Below are 21586 nucleotides of genomic sequence, written 5' to 3'. Positions count from 1 at the left end.
CTAATTTACCTCCATTTTCACGGGTCCAACAGGGCTTGATAAGGTTGAGGATACATATCATTTGGTTGAACAGTCAACCTAGCATTCAGCAGTATCTAATCACTGTGTTCGTGCAGATGAAATATCGACGAGTCATTTCTAAGCTTGTAGCAGTCAAGTTTAGCTTCCGCTAAATGCCGATTTTTGAAGAATCACCTGCAGGGAACCTCGGGCTCTGATTCCACATCCTTGAACATCACTTTCCAAATTCGCAGCGCAAGTTGATTGGTGCCATAAAACTTGGGAACATAATCATCCAAGAATCACAGTTTATTCTGCTGTGATATAGTTGGGTAAGAAATATCGTTGGAATCGCGTATTCATGTGAACGTCGGTGACATAGCCAAGCTTTGCCAGGTGTCCGCATAGATTCGTTATGTATGCATTGCCTAAGCAATAATATCATCCTCACTCGTTATGGCTTTCATGATGAACACTTGATAGTACTTTCATTGTCGCTGTGGCTTCTAGTGTTGAAAGTATCTAGTGTCTGGAAATACAGAGTCAAGTATCGGATGGGCATATTAATTCCGGGTAAAGCAAGCTTTCATTCAAGGTCAATCTCTTGTCTACTGTTAAACTAGCCCAAATGGTGCAACCAAGCGTACCTATCCCTCTCCACCCGTTCTCGAAGGTTTTCCGAGGTTTTCGGATATTGACGCTTCCAACTATTTGGCTCGCAAATTTTGGACAAATGTGGTCTTGGTAAAAAACGTAGTGGACACATTCCTTCTTGGACACCTAGCAAGCTTAATCACAATCCCGTGGTTAATGACATGGACACCATGCCCAGTGACTACTTACAGATATATCTTGTGTATATAAGAAAACATAAAGTCGTTCGATCCACTGCCGACGCAACAAGTATAGTTTAAAGCGGATTCTCATACCAAGTCTTTGTCAAGGAACAAGTCCACGACCTGCCCCGCCATGAATCGAGACCACACTGCCTCAGACCGTCACCCTTGTGAGTGGATCCGAGAGGCATCCGGTTGCTACACCCGAGAACAAGATACTAGAGAAAAGCTTGTACTGCGACAGGTTTATGGCGTCCCAGGTCAAATTAACTATTACTTCTCATCTTCTGTTAAACTTCGGTATACCATGTCCGAAGCTGAAGCGAAGTCACGAGTTCGCGGAGCTTGGATCTCGCTCCGGTGCGACCAGCCATCCATTGGCCTTGTCGCAGAAGGCACCCAGATGAAGGTATCGACCCTTGAGCCAGACGATGTGGATGCATGGGTTTCCAAAACCTTTTTTGTCCATTTCTCGGCTGAATCGGCACTTAAACTGTCTTCGAACCTTCTCCCTACCACTGGGATGAAACTGCACTTTTTGCCTCACACCCAGGAGGTTTTATTGTGTGCCTCTCACGAGAACGTTGATGGAATTGGTTTGCTTATGCTGCTTAACCATCTATGCAGTTTGATAGCATTCCCATTCTCGCCAAAATTTGAAAACCAGGCTGAGAGACTTTCCCCGCCTTTAGATATCGCAGCGGCCGTAGGAAACACTTCTCCCAGGATGTGGAAATGGGCCACCGATGTGCTGAAAAATTGGAAAGCTCGAGAGGCCCATCCCCTGTATATGGTTGCAGATCGTCCAGGTCCTGGTGCCAGCGGAGTTAGTACCATTTGTCTTGTGCTCTCAAGCGAGGATTCTTCGGCGGTTTCCAGATCGGCAAAAGCGAACAACATATCCATGAACGATCTGATGAACGGTACGGTGATCATGGCAGTAAAGCAACACAGCAGTCTCAGAGAGGGCAATTGGCTAGGCGGTGTCGTAGTGGATGCTAGGTCCTTGTGCAAACATCCATTCAATACCGAGCAGCACGCAGCAACAGTTTACTTTGTTGCTTGCCCAGCATATGTCGAAAACCCTGAGTCAATATTGGATGCAGCCCGGCAAATACAGAAACAGCGACGTGCGTTCCAGCGGAACCCCGATGCACTTCAGATTATGCAGCCGTTGCTCAGTGTGAAAAGTGCAGGGGGAGAAAAGAGTCGGAACAGTTCGCCACAGAGGCCGTCTCAGGCATCAGTGGAGTACAGTGGCTTGGGAAAGTTGGATGGGCTCTTGCAACAAGTTCACGGCGATATAGAGATCGTTGACTTCTGGTTGACTCTGGGTCATCAGACAGAAGCAGTTGCAGTGTACTGCTACACGTACCGTGGTCGCCTCAGATTTACACTTAGCTACAACTCTGGGTTTCACAGTCAGGAGAGGATGTTCTTGTTTATGCGCGTATTGGAAACCCTGATCAGAGACTCATTGCTTGAAGGATCCAATGAGACAAACGATACTCCGGAGTATAGAGCAAGCCTTGCCGTGCTACGACCCACAAATGTACAGGGCTATAGGCATCACTGATAGTTAGGACTTAAGCAGCGCAGCACTTGTAAGAAACAAGAACAAGGTTACAAACATAATAACTTTAACAGAACCCAAAAAATAAAAAAATAGTGATGACAAACATACAGCCTAACTAGAGCCTGTGTCGGATGGCCTCGTGCTCATCTGGAAGCCCCTTTTTGCCATTGTTAGGCTGTGATATGTTGATACAATGTTCAACAAGGGTATGAAATTCCGCTTGTACATATAGAGCATCGCCTAAACCTTATGCCATCGGCACGACTACAATGACTCAAACCTATAATGAGTAGTAAAAGCGCTCCATTCGTATTGTTTGTGTGTTTATCTCTATCAGTGCTTGAGAGAGAGAGAGCTATGATTGTGAAGCAGGATGAACCCTGCAACTCACTCCTGTTTATCGGGTCACTCGCTCTCTTGCCAATACAATAGGGCAGTAATCCTCTGCGACGTGATGTTCGTGGCAATTCAGCATACATCATTGTATAATACTACATCACACAGCTTCTTTGGCAGACCAAGACACACAATGGGCTCATTATTGCATGCTAGCTCGATAGTCGTTGATGGCGGCGATGTTTCTCAAAATCTTACAAGTATCAGTCTAACTTCAGTTACACTCCTTCGTAAAAGTCTCGGCTACAATGACGTTCTCAAATTCATTTTAGGGACTGTGAGTGTGTGATGGCATTTGCAATGTATTAAATCTTAACGTCGGATTGTAGCTTCTCTCTGGACTAGCCTACTCATTTCTATACAACTATTATCTCAGCCCAATCGCCATAATCCCTGGGCCTTTTACGGCAAAAGTATCTCCGGTGAGTATTTTGGTCCCAGTGGATTCCCCAGAGTGCTGCCAGTCAATGCCAACACACTCTACTCCATAGCTATGGTTAATGCGCGCTGTACACAACCAACGACTCAACCGTGATGTCCAACAGCTCCACCGGAAGTATGGTAAATAACTGGCATATCTCAAGTGGTTTATATTCGGTGACTGATTTATATAGGTCCTGTCGTCAGGCTGTCGCCCACCGAAGTCTCTTTTGCCACAATTGAAGCTCAAACCGCTATCCATAGGCCCGGAGCGTCAGCCAAAGAAGGCCTATTTTTCACTAAAGAAGGAACTCTAGAAGCGATGATGGGTAAAATAATCTGGCCGGCGACGAACCTTCTCACTGCCACTGTTCCTGGGGATCATCAGCGCTTAAAAAAAGCTTTGCAATCAGCTTTCACCGATCGCGCATTGCTGTATCAGGAGCCAATCCAGCAAAACCACACCGATCAGTTAGTAGACAGGATTAAGCAAGCGTGCCACAATGAAGCAGTCATAGATTTGACTCCTCATTTGTCACAGACAATATGGAACATCATCAGCGACTTGTCCTTCGGAGAACCTTTACTGAAAGATCAGCTCGGTATGGGCACTCCAACAAGTATACTCAGTTGAAGTTAGTCCATAAATAGCTGACACTGCGACAGGCAAGTTTGAGCGGCTCAAAACAGCCTTCTGCATGGTTAGCCCACTACTCGAGGCCTTTCAAGTTCTGCTTGCTATACCTGGAGCACAGGCTTTAATTCATATCTGGATTAGTCTAGTACCGTTGCTGTTCTGGTTCCCGACCGATATTTTGCCATCAGCTCAGTTGCGGAAGTGGGTCAAACAACATTTTGACTATTGGTCCGATTAGCTGACGAATCTTTATCGTAACAGAAGATATGAGCGTCAAGACAGCAACGAGGACTTTCTGACCGCAATCATGAGATGCAGAAAAACAAACATTCAAATGACCGATAAGGAGCTAAAGAGCAATGCGTCTCTCCTTGTGTAAGTGATAACTAGGTTGCGAGATTGTTTGCATCCATACTAACAACGCTGCAGCATGGTTGGCTACGACACGACTGCTACTTCACTTTCCGCCACGATGAACTTGCTATTGCGTCACCCAAAATACTTAGCGGCACTAAAAGAAGAGCTTCAACACCGATATACCTCACCCAATGACATACAAGCAGCTCATTTGGGACAGCTTCCAATGCTCAATGGGTGCATACAGGAGGCACTGCGCCTATTCCCGCCTGCAAACGGCAAAGGGACAAATAGGACATCGCCGGGTGTCATTATTGACGGCATATATATCCCACGAGGTATCAATGTTTCTGCAGATATGTATACTATCCAGAGATCTCCGTTGTACTGGGCTCGGCCCGATGCTTTTTGTCCAGATCGTTGGTTTAACAATGGCCCGGGCACTGAGTTTGCTGGTGATGTCCGCTCTTCGCATTGCCCATTTCTCCTTGGCCCGCGAATGTGTATTGGGCGAGCTGTGGCACTACAATCAATAAGGATGGCACTTGCGAAAGTTGTTTATTCATTTGATTTGCAAGCCGCCGAGATGTACGATTGGGAGAAAGATGTTTCCAGTTCCTATCTATGGACAGGGTATAGATGTATGACTCGAGTCAAGCAGGGTTAAACTGCGTCTTAGATAGTAAATGAAGAGTATTGTTCAACGCAAACTTTTGGTGCAACACACAGGCTACGTTTGTTCAGCATACGACAGATAAGCGCGTGCGAAGACTAGAGATAACTTAGCCATAATCTTAGCTACTTGTAAGTAGAAATAGTGTTGTCGGAAATTGGCTGCAATGAAAATAGGCTCAGTCTTAGAAGACCGATTTTTATTGCACAGTTATCTCTGCGTTGAATCTCATAGTTCAGCAGCATCGAAATCAACAGTGGCTCTCAGGCCAAATGTCCCACAATCAGGGGAAGTGGGGGGTTTTTTTTTTTTGCAACTAGGCAAGTTCAGCAAGCTTTGCTCATGAATACTTCAAGTCAAATGCCATCCTGAGGAGACACACAGGGTTTGAAAAAGATTCAGAGGTATATCGGAAGATGGAATTTGGGCGTACTAAGTAACTTCTAGAAGCAGTCTGAAAGATGAATCGAACAGTAACTAGGAGAACTATCCAGTCTGTGCGTTACACCCCCACTTTGTGCTAGAATCACTTTCACCCGCAATCCAATAGTCATACTTCCAAGTATTTCTATTTTCTTTCTGCCTTTTTTTCTCTAATTTTCCCTTTTTTTTCCTCCTTGGCTTGTAAATGGGTTGGAGTGTTTACTGTCCGGGATTATAATCAGGGTGAGTCTTCTGGTAGTTTCTGATAATGTTCATAACACCATCAGGAGCTGGAACAACCTTCGCACCATTAGGCTTCCGAACATCCGTTTCAGTCATTTCTTTGATCGCCTTTTTATTGTGCGTGTCTAAAACAGCGTCGAAATCCCAGCACTGGCGCCAAATATTCGTGTCGGCAATCGGGCGATTGAACTCTTCCATCCAGCGAAAGAGGTATACACCAGGATCACCTGAGCACGTCAAGTGTTCGAAGAGAATCATGATGCAATGTGCTGTGTGATAAGCATGGAACGGATTGTCGTCAGTCCCATTGGGGTAGTAGTGGCTGGAATAGACTGCCTTCCGGATGTAATCCAAGCAGTGAATGTTATGGAAGACTGCCGATTTAGCCATGTATGTAGTCTCCCCGTCGGTCTTGTACTTGTCGGGCATTGGCACAACAACAGAAGGATCTTTGCGCATGGCTGTAATTTCCGACTCTTTGACAGGGAAAAGATATTCAGCTGTAACACGTTCCCACGCTTTATCAACTTCCTCGCTAGGCTCGGCACGCCAGATTTCGGGCCCTCCCATACCGTATTGAGCATAGCTTTTGCGTGGGACCAGTGGAATTTCGATGCGATCCAACAAAGGCGCTTAATCTAGTCAGTTCATGTGCAGTTGAGAGACTGTAGCCACCTACACTGCATTGCAATGTCCTTCAAGCGTCCATTGAAGCGATGTGAATGACGCCAAGCAAGAAACAGGCTTCCGACTCCCACTTGGAAGAATAGAAGGCCCACGATAAACACTGGGTCCTTCATTGCCATCTTAATATAGCTTAGAGCCCTTCGAGTTCGAGACGACTTCTTGTGGCAAGATGGTTCTTTCTCTATCAAAGCGATGTTGGATTCTTCGCTAGATCGGCTGCCATGATTGTCCCTTTCCGCATCGGCCATTGGTACTGATTGGTAATTTTGAAATGGAATTGAGAATTTAATAAACTTGGACATCTTAGAGATACTTCGACCGGAATAGGATGGTTCTGATAGGCGTGCTTGCTAGATAATGGATTGATGAGCTCAACTGTCTCCGTGAACTCCACCTCTTAAATTAGAAGTGAACGAAGGGACGGAAGTCGATGAAAGTTATTGACACATGATATCGAGCTTTCAGGGTTGGATTGTCAACCAGAGCTAGTGTTCCGCACGCTATCGGTATCCTTTGAGGACTGACTTCTAGACGCATAAAATCCGCAGCGGGGTAAGCCTTGCTTCGGCTTGGAACTTTCCCAATTCTCGATGATGACGACAACAACAACACCGTGGCGCTACCTACGCAGACTAGCGTGCCGATGAAACTCCTTGACACCCGGTGAAGTAATTATCTACATCGCATCGGGTGCTAGTTGACTTCGTTATTACCAGGGCCCAGAATCTCCACTGCAGTATCCACCTTTGATCCAAAAGTGTTATTTTCTAAGTTCTTCATTGCGTGAAAGGGTCAGTTGATGCGTTAAGTTGGTCTGCTCGCTCTTCATAAATACGAGATGCATTGATAGCATCCGACAGCTTTACTTGCACAGACCAGCGGCTGTCGTTTTTTAGACTTTAGCAGACTCCAAGTACTAGGCGTTGATAGTTGACTTTCTGTTATCCCTGACAGGTGAAACCATCTCTGAAAGCACCCCCGCCCTATCATGTTCGCACAGATTACAAGCGTTTGTTTGAGTAACCAAAATGTGGAGATGTTGTCCGCAAGGGTCCAATCGGTTTTATACTAGTACTTCCTACATTTGAATGACTCAGGAAATACAAAATAATTTTGTTAAAGAACTTATCCTGTTAGTTCATAACTTTGTGTTTCCGGCTCTGATTAGGAACATGCTCTAACAAGCATGTACATTGGACTTTTGGAGGGAATCGTAAGCTTTCTCAAGGATAGTGAGCATTAATTCAGCCATCGTCTCTATCTGAAACACATTATGAAAGAACAGTTCCTGGTTGCCGATGAAAACATAATGCTGGACTATCATTTTCATTCGGTTTTCCGATACCATAGCCCCATGGTGCCGGTTTTCATTGATCACTTCGGAATCCCGTTGTTCTCTATCTTGTGACCCATACAAAATTGTCAGTAACTGTAACGTGGACCAATATGTACCAATTTTTCATGAATTCTACCAAAATGATGTCTTGGATAGTTTCATTCAGTGCAATAGTTACTCTTTATTCCTTTGCTTTAGTAAGTCAACAAGTCATGATCAAGTCTGCATTTTCACGGAACTGGAGATCAGAACTAAGCCCAATAGGGTATCTTGTACCTCGTCCTGTCATCGATCTATAACCTCTATTTTCATCCACTGTCTAGTTTCCCGGGTTAGTGCTTCTTTGAATCTAACCCTAAGAAGCACTCTCAAGGTTAACCAACACAAGGTCCGGTTTCTGGTCGTATTCAGGATCTCTGGGTGTCACGCAAATGGTAGGATCTCCTATGCCTATGAAATTTTCAGATTCTTAATAACCTTAGGATCTCGGGTCAATGGCCTTGGGAGATAGAAGCGCTCCATGAGAAATATGGCGATTTTGTGCGGATTGGTCCAAACGAGCTCTCATGCGCTCATCCACAATCAACCAAGGACATTTATGGACAGCCAAACATCAATCACCCCCAATTCTTTCGCAAATTCGTCACTTTCTACAAACAATCAGACGTCGGTGGATCAATTGGTACGGAGGTCGATCCGCATATTCATCAAGGCATCAGAAAACGGCTAGCCCCTGGATTCAGCGCTTCCGCTCTTCGTAACCAGGGAGATATTGTTATACGACATATTGACTCTCTGTTGGATCAAATTTCGAAACATGGTAATACTCAGCAGGGCATGAACATGAGTCAATGGTACATGTGGCTTGCTTTTGACGTGATTGCGGATCTTTCATTCGGCGAGGAGCTTGGCACAGTTGAGAGAGGTGAGTAGCAGTACTGATACTTGAAATTGAATCAAAGCTAACAAATAGTAGGAGAAGGAAATGAATGGATGCACATGCTTGCTAATAGCGGGTTTCAAATTGCCCTTGGCTACGTGGTACGTCGTCGATGGAAAGCATTTCAGAACCTCGTGAGGTACTGCTTAGTGAATGAGAGGAGCAAAGTGATGCGCAATAAGTATCTAGCCAACGCTCGTCATGCGGCTGCTCAGCGGCTTCAGAAGGGAGGAAATATCGAGAGGTTCGACTTTTTCAGTCATTTATTACGCGAGAAAGCTCCAGAAGCTAACATCGATTTCTTCGCCTCTCAAGGCAGCACATTGATTGCTGCTGGGACTGAGACCACCTCCACTTTTATGTCTGCGCTTACTTACCATCTCTTGCAAAACCCTGACTATCTCAAGCAACTCCAGGAGGAGGTACGCCAAGCATTCCGACAGCATAGCGAGATTAACGGTGAATCTACGAAGTCACTGAAGTACCTCAATGCCGTAATAGAGGAGGGAATGCGTATCTTTAATCCCGCGCCCTTTGGCTTACCCAGGGTTAGCCCTGGAGCCAACGTTGCTGGGAAATGGATACCAAAAGGGGTAATGAATTTTGGCCCAAATCTAAGTGAGATCACTGCGTTAACAATTGCCAGACCGTTATAGCCACGGCAACTCATGTTACCTCCCGTGATGAGAGGTGGTTTTACAATGCGAAAGAATTCCATCCTGAGAGATGGCTCCCTGAGGATCACCCACGCCACGATGTCACGTTTGGGAACGATTACAAGGAGGCATCGAAGCCATTTTCTATCGGACCAAGGTCCTGCATAGGTATCCACCTGTCGTACATGGAGATTCGAATCTGTATCGCAAAACTGGCGTGGAGCTTTGATTGGGAGCAAGTCCACGAACAAGAAGATTTCGTTAGAGATGCGCGGTTATTGGGTCTTTGGAAAGCTTCTCCATACCACGTCCGCTACCGCCCCTTTCAAGGGCTTAGAATTTGAAAGAATGAAGGACTAAGCCACGGCTTAGTCTTTTCTATATGCTTTTGAACATGCCCTATATACAAGTTCAAAATATTAGTTGCATCAGACTTGATATTCTTGAGAGCAAATGATCATTGCAGGTGTGTTGATTCAAACTAAGTGACAAATAACTAGGAAGAAGATGATCTATAAAAGAAGCTTTCCACGGGATGCATCCTTGTTAGCTCGTTTTTAGTACTTATACTTTCTATGGTTGATATTTAGTCACGCTTTCCCCTTGCATTTCGTTGTTTGTTTTCTTGGTCTTCCGAAGGCGCGTGTTGTACTATGATCATGGTATGAAATCACAGGTTCGGTGAGCTCTGGCGAAAGCAACATCATTCGATTCAGAATGAGAAAAGTTACACTTAATAATTTCTACAGAGCGACATCGCGAACACTCAATCTACTCAGAAGAACCCGCATAACTGGGTTCATCTCTCCAAACCTTTTCTCCAAAACATCAATCGTATTCTCTAAAGCAGCCTCGAGCTCTTGTAGTTTTTTCAATGTCAGGTTCATAGCACCCGAGCTCTTCAAAAGCTTCAAAATGTAGCGCTTCGTCTCGAGCGGGAGACGCACAGGCTCATTCGAGGCTCCTCTGGCAGAATTCATTGCCTGTTGCTTGAAGATGCCCATGAGCTGGTCCCGGTGTTCTTGGTTCTGTCGCAAAGCTAGAATCACAGGGTAAGACATCTTCCCCTCATCCAAGTCCTCGCAGAATCCCTTGAGATCCGAGTACTCGGCTGAATTGAGATTCATAAAGTCATCTCTGATCTGGAAGAATCTGCCAAACAGGTCGCACATTTCACCCAAGAGCTGCGCCACCTTGTCAGTTGCGAGCACAGATCTCGAGTGAAACATCAATTTTGTGAGTAGCCGGAACATGGCACCGGTCTTGCTGTCAACCATTTCGCAATACTCATGCTCCGTTGGGATTTGCAAATGAAACTTCCAGTAGAGGTCCCAACTCTGACCGACGAACAAACATTTTAGCTCCGCAAGGAAGGTTTCGAGGCAAGCTGGATTTTCCAGCGCCCGGGCGAGCTGAGCGGCTTGCACGAACATGAAGTTTGCGCTGTTAATAGACTGAGCCCTACCAAATACCATGTGGGTCGCTGGTAAGCCTCTACGAAGCGGCGACTCGTCTTCAATGTCATCTAGAATGAGCGATGAGTTGTGCAGCAGATCTATGATATTCGTAATCTGATCGAGTGAAACATCATCCACAACCAGCCATTGATTGAGTGCTTCGGCCAGCGATCGCCTTAAGCCCTTGGATGGCATCGAGCGAATATAATGCTGCGGCGCTTCCAGGGCACTGTCGCTGAGCTTTAGGGGTTTTTGATCATCGCTAGTGAGAATGGTGAAGCCGATAACTTCTGATAGTGTCAAGTCGGTTGTGGGCGACGACGTGTGCGATATGGAGCTTGAACTAGCAGGGGCCGGCGACAAAGTGCAATTGTCAGAAATGGTGTCACTGGTCGAGAAAGAAAAGCTTCGTTTGACAGGGGAAGCGTTTCCATTGCGCCAGGAATTGTGCCGGGGGCAATTCGCACACCAGTAGTGATTGCCGGCCGTGATAACACCACAGACTTCAACGTATTTTTTGAGGTGTGCGGAGATGTTGGGGTTCTGTGCAAAGAATTCGGTCTTGAGACGTAAAAAGTCGGCCTCGTAAGCTAGGATTCGGTTGCGCACCACTTCTCTTGCTTGGTCAACTGCGATGCCTTCGGTTTTCATAAACAGATATACAGCATTGACGATTCTTGGGTCTTTGGCCTGTTGGGCCTGTCGCCACTCTCGTTCCCAACTCCAATAATCGTTCGTTAGGACAAGCGCTGATTCGGCGGCCGCGAAAAGTGGCTGAATTTGCTGCTTTTCGGCTTCAGATATGTCTATAGCCATGCCAAACTCCACCATGCTCCAGAAAGCCCTGGTGCCATGTCAGTCACTTGCTCAGTTGAAGCTGCTGATTGGTTTCACTTACTCCATGCCGCCGTTAAGATTTCTAAAAACAAGATATTCATCAAGGCTTTCAATGTTGTTGATGGTGCTGCGTTCCATTACATCTAGCCATTTGGATCGATACGAGTCAATCATGCGCAAGGCACGTGGGCGGTCGATCTCTATTGCTTCAAGAAGACACTTGGAAAGGTACTTCTTCATCTTCATCGACCGGTCATGAGTCTTGGCCCCGCGATGGAAACCTACGGCATTGATTTCCATCGCTTGACTGAGATTGTTGTGTTCTTCGAGGGCTTCCTCATACGAAAGATTGTCGCAGAGGTCTAAAGTGTTTAGATATTGCAATGGCACGAGTCTCAACTGGAAGACGTACCGTCATGAATGTTTCCCATGTTTGCAAGATATGTGATTACACCCAACCGTTCTGGGAGCGATTCAGGGAAAATGAAGGCACCCCAGTTACCTACCGGGCTCCATGAGGAGCCGGACTTCTGCTCCCATCCATCGCCTACATGTAAACCCCAGTCCTGGATCGACTGCTTTGTGGCATCGTCGGCAAGATCGTTCCGCAGATGTATGCGAATGGGAAGACTGGTAAAGCAGCCTGTAGACAAGGCCACCTCATGATCAATATAAGCGGAATGTTCCCAAATGCTATTCATGACAACTCTTTGTGACTGGCCGGCCAAATGTAAAATATCAGTTTGCCAATTTTGATCACTTTTGGGAACTAGATGGGAAGCAATGAGTACAGAGGACGTTCTCCTTTATTTTGAGAGGATTCTCTAGGAACTACGAAGAAGTGGGGTTGTAAACTACCATAACCTTTTACCTATTTCATCAGAAATCAAACAGCGAGACTCTCCAAACAAACTCTGTAGGAACTTCATACTTGCTAGTCACAAACTCCTTGTCAACACGGCACCTTCTCCAACTGGAACTAGGACACTTCCAATCGGCATTTACCAGCGCTACTCCTCTCTTCCTCAACTATCTATGACTGTTAGTTCTATCCGTGAATTTTCTATTCTTCGGAAGTTTGACCGAGTCAAAAGAAACTCAAAAACGCAGAATACTTGGTCCGAATGATTTTAGCTACAAATCTATTAAGTACCGGGTTGCAGTGACAAAACATCAAGTCGATGAAATTTTAGCTCAAGATACCACCTCAGATTGAGTCATGTTGGGTTGGACTTGGAGGTCGATTGATACCTAACGATACGAATTATGAATGGCTGGCCTAAGCTACTAGTCTTCGTACCGGTTCTCTCACAGTTCAGTGCTCCCTGGTGTTTTCGGCTACACTTTTCTAACAATTAAGATTCATCATGGAAGAAGCTTAGTAAGTATTAGCCCATTATGCCTGAGATGAGAGTTTCATGGGAATGCAGCTCAAGTTCGAGACTACTTATGCAAAAAACCCTGTTGTATATGCCCTGTACCAATAGTTCGCCTCGTTGATACTTCCCGGATCAAAGTTTGGTGCTCAAGCCATGTAGAGATCGAAAACTTGAAATCTGCCGTGGCCTCATATTTGATAGCTTGAGGGAGGGCGGTAATGTCGTCTTGGTTCATAAACTTTGCCAGTTCTGTATTACACGTGTATAAAGCTACAAAAACCATTTGTTTCAATCACACAAGCTAGTATGACTCGCAATGGGTCCAGGCTTGGAAAGTGGGCAGTCGGTGATTAGAGTTGTCTCGTCGTAGAATGGTGACACATGACAAACAAACTCCGCAGGGACTCGCAGAGCTGTATTAGGTTCGTTTACCAAATTGTCAAACGAAAAGGCAAAACATCTTGTGCTCAAGCTCGCTTATAATACTATTTAGGGTAACCCAGCGAGAATAAACCTGGAAAGGAATAACAGAGAAACTCGTTTTGTATTGTCCAACTTGTAGAGCCTTTCATCGTAGTCGGTCATTTTTTCTGCGTAAAACTATCATTTTAAGGCCTTGGTGAGTGTTTTCCTTAGTCCACATGCCTTTATCACGAGTACAAGAGGAGTTATCGAGCTGTATTAGCTATCGCTCTTGCATTAACTTTAGGTAGTCTAACACTCGATTTGAGCTTGGGTGGGAGGTGCACCACTCCATGGAACTGAAACATTGTGCAATGTCTGTCACTTACACAACAGGTAGGCTTGGAACGCCATTCTTTCCATTAATCTTCGAATATAAAATCTGATCAGCGTTTTAGTCACACGTTCAATTTGGAAGCACGTTCACCGTCATTATGGCACACTCTGTTGTATCCCTCCACCCCAGTTTGGCAAAGTCACTGGAATCCACGAAATGCGAATACCGTCACTTAGGCAAGTCAGGCCTCCGCATTTCTGTCCCCATATTTGGATGCGCAGGGTTAGGAGATTCGTCCGGTGCTCGCCCCTGGGTACTTGACGAAAAAAATGCTATCTGCCTTCTCAAAGCCGCTTATGACAAAGGGATCAATACTTGGGACACAGCTAACATCTACTCCAACGGCGCGTCGGAAACAATAATTGGCAAGACAATCAAGGAGCATGACATTCCTAGAGAAAAAGTCGTCCTAATGACAAAGTGTTTTTGGCCCGTGGGTGAGAATGTGTCCGATCCGTACTATGCGCCAACCTTGGAGAAATCGAAAGACTACCAAAACTTGTTTGGGCTTTCGAGGGCAGCAATATTCAATGCTGTTGAGGCGTCACTTTGTAGGCTCAACACGTCTTACATTGACGTCTTGCAAATTCATCGTTTCGATCCTCTTGTTCCCATGGAAGAAACTTTGCAAGCCCTGGATGATCTTGTCCGGTCAGGCAAGGTTCGGTACATCGGTGCAAGTAGCATGTGGGCATACCAGTTTGCTCGCTTGCAGGTAAGCCTGTTCTGATAATTCAAGACACCTATGCAGAACAGCTAAGTCCAACCATTGAAGTACACGGCCGAGCTACACGGATGGACAAAGTTCATCAGTATGCAGAACTGCTATAATCTCTTATACCGAGAGGAGGAAAGAGAAATGATCCGGTACTGCAACGAAACAGGAGTTGGTCTCATTCCATGGTCTCCTCTCTGCAATGGCCGCCTCACACGATTGCCCTCTGCCGAGGGAGGCGCTCGGAGCAAGAGAGAGGAATTTGAAAACAAGCTTGGCAGTCCACTTGGACGGGCCGAATCGGACTTGACCATCAGAGCTAGAGTCTCAGAGGTCGCCAAGAAGAAAGGCTGGCCTATGAGCCACGTTGCACTGGCATGGATCAATAAAAGAGTTACCAGTCCCATAGTAGGGTTTACGAAATTAGAACAAATTGATGACACACTCAATGCGAAAGGAAAATTCCTGACGGAGGAAGAAGAGGCCCACTTGGAGGCATTGTACAAGCCAAAAGTGGTTTATGGTCATAAGTAGTGAGCTACTTGCAGTAGTAACTAAGCTTCTCTGGATACAGCAACTCTTAAAGTGTGTGTTTTTCACGAGCATCCTGAAGCCTTGGACTCTTATCTTGGGTGCAGGTGCCTTATGCTAACAAACCAACGGTGGATACTAGTCTATCTATCGATCTTAACAGTCCCTTACGCTAGACATGTTCCATTAATATAGAAGCAACGACTGAAGCTACTCAGAAGGCGAGGGACTTGCAGATGATAACAACAATTGCTAGACAAGCATGCAAGCATGTAATCGGTACTATAGAAGACGTTGTCTACAAAGGTCTGAAGCTGCCTTGAAGTAAGATGACTAGGGACTAGATCAAACAGCCTTCAACACATCAAATATGACATAAATACAATGACTTGATATCTGTTATTATAATAGCACGATGTTCTTCAACCACCGTTGATAAATTATCGGATATTGAAGAACCAATCTGACGATAGCATGCGAATAATAGAGTTCAACTACGGAGACCCAAGGTAAGACGACAGGGGCGGAGGTATTGCGAAGCTTACGGTCGTGGAGGCGGCCTCTGGTAGTAGCTACACTGATTAATCAACTCTATCACCTTACAGTTATTGTTGTCTCTAACGGTGCAGAGGGCACTAGATCACAGAAGCTCGGACCTATTCTCTCTCTTTTGCGATGGTGGCATAGCCAATAATGAAGTCTAGCATCTGCGGGCTGATACAGGAAATCAGCTTGATTTTGTTGTTTCAGTTCAACACGACTGTTTGCGATCCCTTCCCTCGATAGTACGACACATGAGTTGCTGCTTCAATTCTACCACTTTAGCTACATTCGCACCCAGTATGCTGTGATATTCGGTTGTCAACAATGCTAGCGGACTCAATATCCCACAATCTTCATTGAATTTTTCATTTTTTCCATCCATTGCCAACCCCCCACCCCCCCTTTGAAAAAAAAAAGATGAAAAAATTGTCTGGGTCCTGCATGGCTTTGCCATCCAGATAGGCTCAGGTGAGTTAACCCTTTATCATGACCCCAAAGCTATAGCCAGACGCCCAGACGCGGCGAGATGCCTCGGATAGCTATGTATGATGCGTCAATGTGAATGATGTTGTTTTCTTCGAATGTTTTACAAACACTGTAATCTTCAAGGAGCGGCTTATTTGGGAGTGCATACAAAGGTTTCTGGCGTGCCCCTTGACATCGTCGAATACCGACTCTTGCCTCAAACTATTAGTTACTTCGTCAATTCCAAAAAGTTTTTGATTTGAGTCTCATAGATAGACGTCTTCATTATAATTGTATCTATGTAGAATACATGACGAATGCTTGTGGTTGGAATCAAACGACTAGCGCGGGACTGCGCCGACTGTGGATGCTCGTCTCGGTCTCGCAATAAATCAGGCCCGCTCAGACTAATCGCTGACAAATCAACTAGAAACTGTCTTATTGACGACTCCACAATCTTTTTGTGGTTGGCGGAAGACTATCCATAGGGTCACGCACTCTGGTTTGGTGTGAGGTTTTGGGCGGGACGGGATTGGGGAAAATAAGCCTTCATTTGTAAGTAGAATAACTTAGTCAGCATCGCATTTTAAACCCCTTCTGAAGCCTCCATCTGTCCATCTTCGTTTGTCACAAGGAATTGCATCCAACCTCTTGCTTTTCGACCCAAAACAACATGGCCCTGCTAGACATATCTTATGTCCACACGCTGACACTAGTTCTCGTCACCATTGGCTTGGCAACTTCGTTTCACCTCCTTCCCCTCTTGGGCAAGTCACTCAGCCGACGTACGTCAACTGCATCACCACCGTTGCCTCCCTTACCTGCAAGCGATGAAATCGTGGCTCTACGTGTCTACCCAGTCAAATCATGCCGTGGCTTCGAAGTCAAGTCTACACAACTTCTCCGAACTGGCCTAGACTTGGACCGCAGCTGGATGTTCATCGCAGCCGAGACCCGCGAGTTCATCACCATCCGAACCAACTCCAACTTGACCCTAATCAGAACAAGCTATGACCCTGATACCGATCAACTCATCATTGGTTTGAGAGATTACAAGTTCGATATTCCGGCCCATCCCACAAATGATTGGCTTAGCAAAAACGCTAAATTGGCGAAGGCTGGCATTTGGGGAGAACAGACAGATGGTTGGGAGTATCCAGCTAGTCTGACTCAGCCAATCTCAGACTTTCTGAACATAGATATTCGCCTCATGTTCAAGGGCCCAACACCTCGTGTGCTTCGTGGCTGCGGTGCGCCCAAGCTTCTAGGCCGTAGCGAGGCTGTTAAATTTGCCGATATGATGCCTGTGCTCGTCGGATCCATGGCTAGCATAGGGGAGCTTAATGGACGACTCGTTCAGGCCGGAGAGAATGAGATCGAGATTGAGCGATTCCGCCCAAACATTATCATCCGGGGCAACGAACCATGGATCGAGGACGGATGGAAAGCTCTGCGGATCAATGACGGTGGAGTCCCCCTCGACTTGGACGTCGTTTGTCGCTGTCTCCGATGCCAGGTTCCAAACGTCCACCCTGAGACGGCCGACAAGCACCCACGTCAGCCGTGGGACCAGCTTATGAAATATCGAAGAATCGATCCGGGTCTGAAGTTCAAACCAAGCTTTGGGATGCTTTGTGTGCCACGCACGGAAGGGTTGATATCAGTCGGGATGAAATTCGATGTCACGGCCATGACGAACGATCATTTCTTCATCAACCCAATGAAGTAACCAATCTTGTTTGGCAACGAATTGCACACGACTTTTTCCTAGTGTAGAGTAGTGGGTGTTTTTGATACATAGGACGAGTTTGATGAGTAGCTGTGCAACACTGGTCTCCTCTTGATGATTTCCAATGGTTCAAGCAGTTGGAAAGAGTTGATAAGCTAGCACCTATGCTTGCTGCGTTGCAGATTAGCACACTTAAGCCAGAAATGGTCGATATGCTTTGTGTGGGAGTTCTCTCTGCGGCCTTATGCAGTCAGATTCCTTAGTTCAACTGAAAACCTACAATCATGAATCCCCTACCCGAGTTCGTACTTCCCCCACAGCTATCGGGCCAAGCATGTCCAGTTTGCAAGAATGTCAACCTTTTCCGGTTTGGGTGGAATAAAGTGCTTAACCGTAAACATTGGTCTTATTTTGGAGGCTGTATTGCTGGTTGAGTTCACAGTATCGACATTAGGCCTTTTGTGTTCCAATGACCTTCGTAAAATGTTACGTGAGCCATTGCAGCTTACTTCAGAGGCTTAGTTCACATCTTTCCAAGCGTTATACGTAGGAGATTTGGAGCAGATCGGAAAGCCGTTCTGACCACGATGGGTTCTGTACTGAATACTTTGTGAAGGTCAGTTTCCAGGTTGGAAAGGGTTAACGGCTTCATAACGATCTATCGGGCTCCGCGTCTCGAGGAATCGTCTGGCATACCTGAATAAAAAGTACGACAGGTCAACTATCTTCGATCAGCTATAGTATGTAGCATTTTTTGCTATCAGGTTTATCGGCAGTCATCTGTCACTCGCCGTGGAAACTCAGGCTCGACTTCGTCCACTTATCGAAATCAGTCTTTAAAAGGGGAGTTTAGAATCTATACCATGATAGCATGGACAAGCCTCTTGGCCATCTCACAGGTCTCGACTCGTACCCATGCCACAAGGTGGGCAGCTGTCTGGTACTAGTGTGTAACATAGAGGTGCATGGTCCGCACAGATGGGATGCCGAGCCAGCTCTCAAGACTGCCAGGGATGTTGCCTAGAACCATGCGTTACTGGCAATCTTTGAAGTTATAGGGTTAGAGGACCTCAAACCGATTAGAGTCAGGCGTCGACCCGCGAAACTGAACATACGAGTCATACAGCGCATTGGGCTGCCACTCAAGATTAGTGTAGTCATGGGGGCCAGATCAACAAAATTATCATTGTTGTACATCAGAATAAGATCATCGAGGCTTTTCGCGCATCTATAAATGACGCTCACGCTCTTGGCTGGGCAGTGGCATGGTGAGGGCTCACGAGATCATCCACCTGGATGGTTTCGTGGCCATTGCCATGCCTGGCAGGACTGACCACAGGGCCTCGGCTGTCAACGCGAAGTTGTCGGGCTTGCCGTTGTTGTCATTGAATGTGGCGCAACGCAATGGAAACTCATCAAGAAATCGTGTCAGTGGCAGCGATGGATAGAGCACCCTACTGTCAAAGCTCCCACTCTAGCTACCCCGCAACACGCACCTTTCGTCAACATGGTTAACTTCAAGACCGCCCCATGCCTTGTCATCGATTCATTATTAATTAAAACCTCTGGGCGACATATGATAGCTCAGCAGATTGACTTTCAAAGACCCTCCCTGGCATCCAGGAGCACTACGTTCATGCCGTCGGGTTTTATTCGTACTTCCCGCATTCCGAAGTTGGACGATATGATGATCCCACCAGCTCAAGTTCCACTCACAACCGAGTTGCCTTCTCTGATTGCATTCGATTCAGTGACATTAAGGGAAGTATCTCTTCTAGAATACAACGCACGTTACAGCGAAATGGAGCGCATCTAACGCTCTGAGGCATACATTTCTGATTAACCCAAACTCTATATTTCAGCAACACAAGAACTGCCAATGGAACTGCTTGCGCCGCTTAAGTTCCTCTCCATAACAGCCATTTTGGATTTTACGGGCGGTGTCAGTGTATCATCCCTCACAGATATGGTCGTAACTGTATCGCACTTGATGGCCATGCCCGTGACAGTACCTTCTCCAATGTTGGATCCTTCCATCTCGATACTATCACTTGCTTTAACCTTGAGTTCTCTGAGGTTGCTCAGTTTGAGCTTCGTGGAACCCATGCTTTGAAACCACCTGCTGTAACGGTTCTTTGTTATGTTCGGGTAGGCTCCACCAACAATGGTAATCGTGGTGCCGAATTCGGGAGGTCTGCCAGACATGGGTGGAAAGGTTTCTGTTCCAATTTGCTTAGATATTGGTCTTCCATATGAAGAGACAATAGATTGCCGGATCGACAAGTAGAGCAAAGTGTTTAGCCAGCCGTTGCAGGCGACCAAAGCACCAGCAAAACAGAGATAGCCATAGGAAACTTGACAACCGGCCAAGGATGCCAAGCGACCTGCCGCTAGAGGCGCGCTGCAAAGAAAATGTATCAACGGGTACAAGAAAAATCTATGTTGGTGGGTGTAAGCCAGTGTTTTGGGTAGTTGTCCTAAACCCGTCGTTGATGAAACGGTTCGTCTTGTCGTTCCTGATGTTGCGCTGCTGTCGTGGCTTCCTGCTGGTCTTCTTGTACCACAGACAGAGATAAGGCCGACGCTCTTTCGAGATACTTTCTGTAAGTGCAGGAAGACCATTGAGTAGATTACGGTTGTAACAACCAGCGAAACGAATATCCAGAGATCGTGGAGAGAAAACGGGATGGCTTGATGTCTAGAGTTGATCCAGCACTAGCATTATGTTAGCAGGTTGAAAATTGGATTCGCTCTCAATAATCTACCCATGCGCCGGCCCTGACGTACGGGCTACTCTCTTCCATCCAAATCTTTCTAATAACAATGCCGAGAATCTCTAATCCGTAGGTAAACCCCCACGTCAGAAGTATAGCTGTATGGAAAGCCCAGGCTGGTATTTTGTAGGTCGAGACGATTGTTGTATAGGTGTGCAACGCAATACCCAAAACGAAGATTGAGGATGCGAAGTTGCCTGTTGAGGCCAACCATCCTTGCATTGAACATGTGCTTGTGCCAGCCTCGATGCTGTCTCTCGTCAACCACTCAACATTCAGCAGAAAGGCTAGCGCTTGCTGAAGGTTGGCAAGCAGTTGGTTGAAAATCAAGGCGAGGAACTGTTTTGGCGGCTCATCGACCGCCCGTTGCCACCATGTCCCTTTCGCGACGTTTGCAACCTTAGCCTCGCTAACTGTGTCCCAGTTTCCGGTTGTGAGGAATGCTGCATTCATTAGTCTTGACGAATTAACCTCAAAAATCGGATTCTTCTCCCGCGGCGATTTGTTAGGATACGATGACGATAGGTTGCACATCTGGAAAGCCAATGAAAGGAAGCTGGCCAAAAAGGAGATGAACCCCATTGTTGCTGCTGCGACGAGGCCATGGCGAAGGACAGGAGGTAACGGATTAATAGAGTCAGGAGATTTGACGGAATCGTAGTGATCTGGGAATTCGTTCATGTTTTTATGTTCAAACTCTCAGTGTGGGCTTGCCGTAAAGTGTCATCGTCGGGGTGATTATTATCAGAGTGCCGTGACGACTGTCATTGGTGATGTTCACGAAATCAAGACCAGTTTTTTTTAACTCTCAGATCGAGATAAAGAAGTGAAATGTAGTTGACAGTTTGAATGCAAATGCATCCCATTTTCTGGATGCTACTCCAAGAAATATATGGTACGGCAGCCAACACTGAGATCAACTGACAAAGCTGCCTGACTTTCAAGATCCATTATCCCCGCCTTAATCATAAAACACTCTGAGTCAAGTCTGCTGGAACAGTCTTTGCAGAACCTGTTTTCTTCCCGATATTATGGTCGCCAAGGAATGCAAATCGACCTCAAAGAAGTTGTGCACGGTACAGTCGCTGTGGTAGAACCTGATCTTAGCTCCTATGGGTACTTGTTCTTACGCATCATGGTTCATTGAGACAAAGAACCAGGGAACCAAAAAGAAAAC

At 46.1% G+C, this 21586-nt stretch overlaps 5 protein-coding genes across 5 annotated transcripts; 3 read left to right on the top strand and 2 right to left on the bottom strand.

Moving 5' to 3' along the window:
* Window positions 1–3342: 3342 nt before the first annotated feature.
* On the top strand, window positions 3343–4889 carry ColSpa_08916 (averantin hydroxylase; the record flags this gene model as incomplete). Its single annotated transcript, XM_049275128.1, has 5 exons — window positions 3343–3364; window positions 3423–3830; window positions 3895–4066; window positions 4127–4240; window positions 4295–4889. The coding sequence occupies 5 exons, from the start codon at window positions 3343–3345 to the stop codon at window positions 4887–4889; spliced, it is 1311 nt and encodes a 436-aa protein (XP_049131085.1).
* A 2835-nt stretch (window positions 4890–7724) lies between these two features.
* Window positions 7725–9524, top strand: ColSpa_08915 (cytochrome P450 monooxygenase hmp1; the record flags this gene model as incomplete). Its single annotated transcript, XM_049275127.1, has 6 exons — window positions 7725–7781; window positions 7849–7915; window positions 7948–8018; window positions 8050–8509; window positions 8561–9142; window positions 9181–9524. The coding sequence occupies 6 exons, from the start codon at window positions 7725–7727 to the stop codon at window positions 9522–9524; spliced, it is 1581 nt and encodes a 526-aa protein (XP_049131084.1).
* A 399-nt stretch (window positions 9525–9923) lies between these two features.
* On the bottom strand, window positions 9924–11714 carry ColSpa_08914 (ophiobolin F synthase; the record flags this gene model as incomplete). The annotated part of the gene is made up of 2 exons (XM_049275126.1): window positions 9924–11481; window positions 11536–11714. The coding sequence occupies 2 exons, from the start codon at window positions 11712–11714 to the stop codon at window positions 9924–9926; spliced, it is 1737 nt and encodes a 578-aa protein (XP_049131083.1).
* A 4865-nt stretch (window positions 11715–16579) lies between these two features.
* ColSpa_08913 (mitochondrial amidoxime-reducing component 1) lies at window positions 16580–17635 on the top strand (the record flags this gene model as incomplete). Its single annotated transcript, XM_049275125.1, has 1 exon — window positions 16580–17635. The coding sequence occupies one exon, from the start codon at window positions 16580–16582 to the stop codon at window positions 17633–17635; it is 1056 nt and encodes a 351-aa protein (XP_049131082.1).
* Window positions 17636–19486: 1851 nt separating this feature from the next.
* ColSpa_08912 (uncharacterized protein) lies at window positions 19487–19840 on the bottom strand (the record flags this gene model as incomplete). Its single annotated transcript, XM_049275124.1, has 1 exon — window positions 19487–19840. The coding sequence occupies one exon, from the start codon at window positions 19838–19840 to the stop codon at window positions 19487–19489; it is 354 nt and encodes a 117-aa protein (XP_049131081.1).
* Window positions 19841–21586: the final 1746 nt, after the last annotated feature.

This window comes from Colletotrichum spaethianum, assembly GCF_022836535.1.
Source record: "Colletotrichum spaethianum MAFF 239500 DNA, contig25, whole genome shotgun sequence".
In the NCBI taxonomy this organism is placed as follows: Eukaryota; Fungi; Ascomycota; class Sordariomycetes; order Glomerellales; family Glomerellaceae; genus Colletotrichum; species Colletotrichum spaethianum.
Note: the sequence above shows the minus strand (reverse complement) of the source record. Positions and strands in the feature narration are given on the sequence as shown.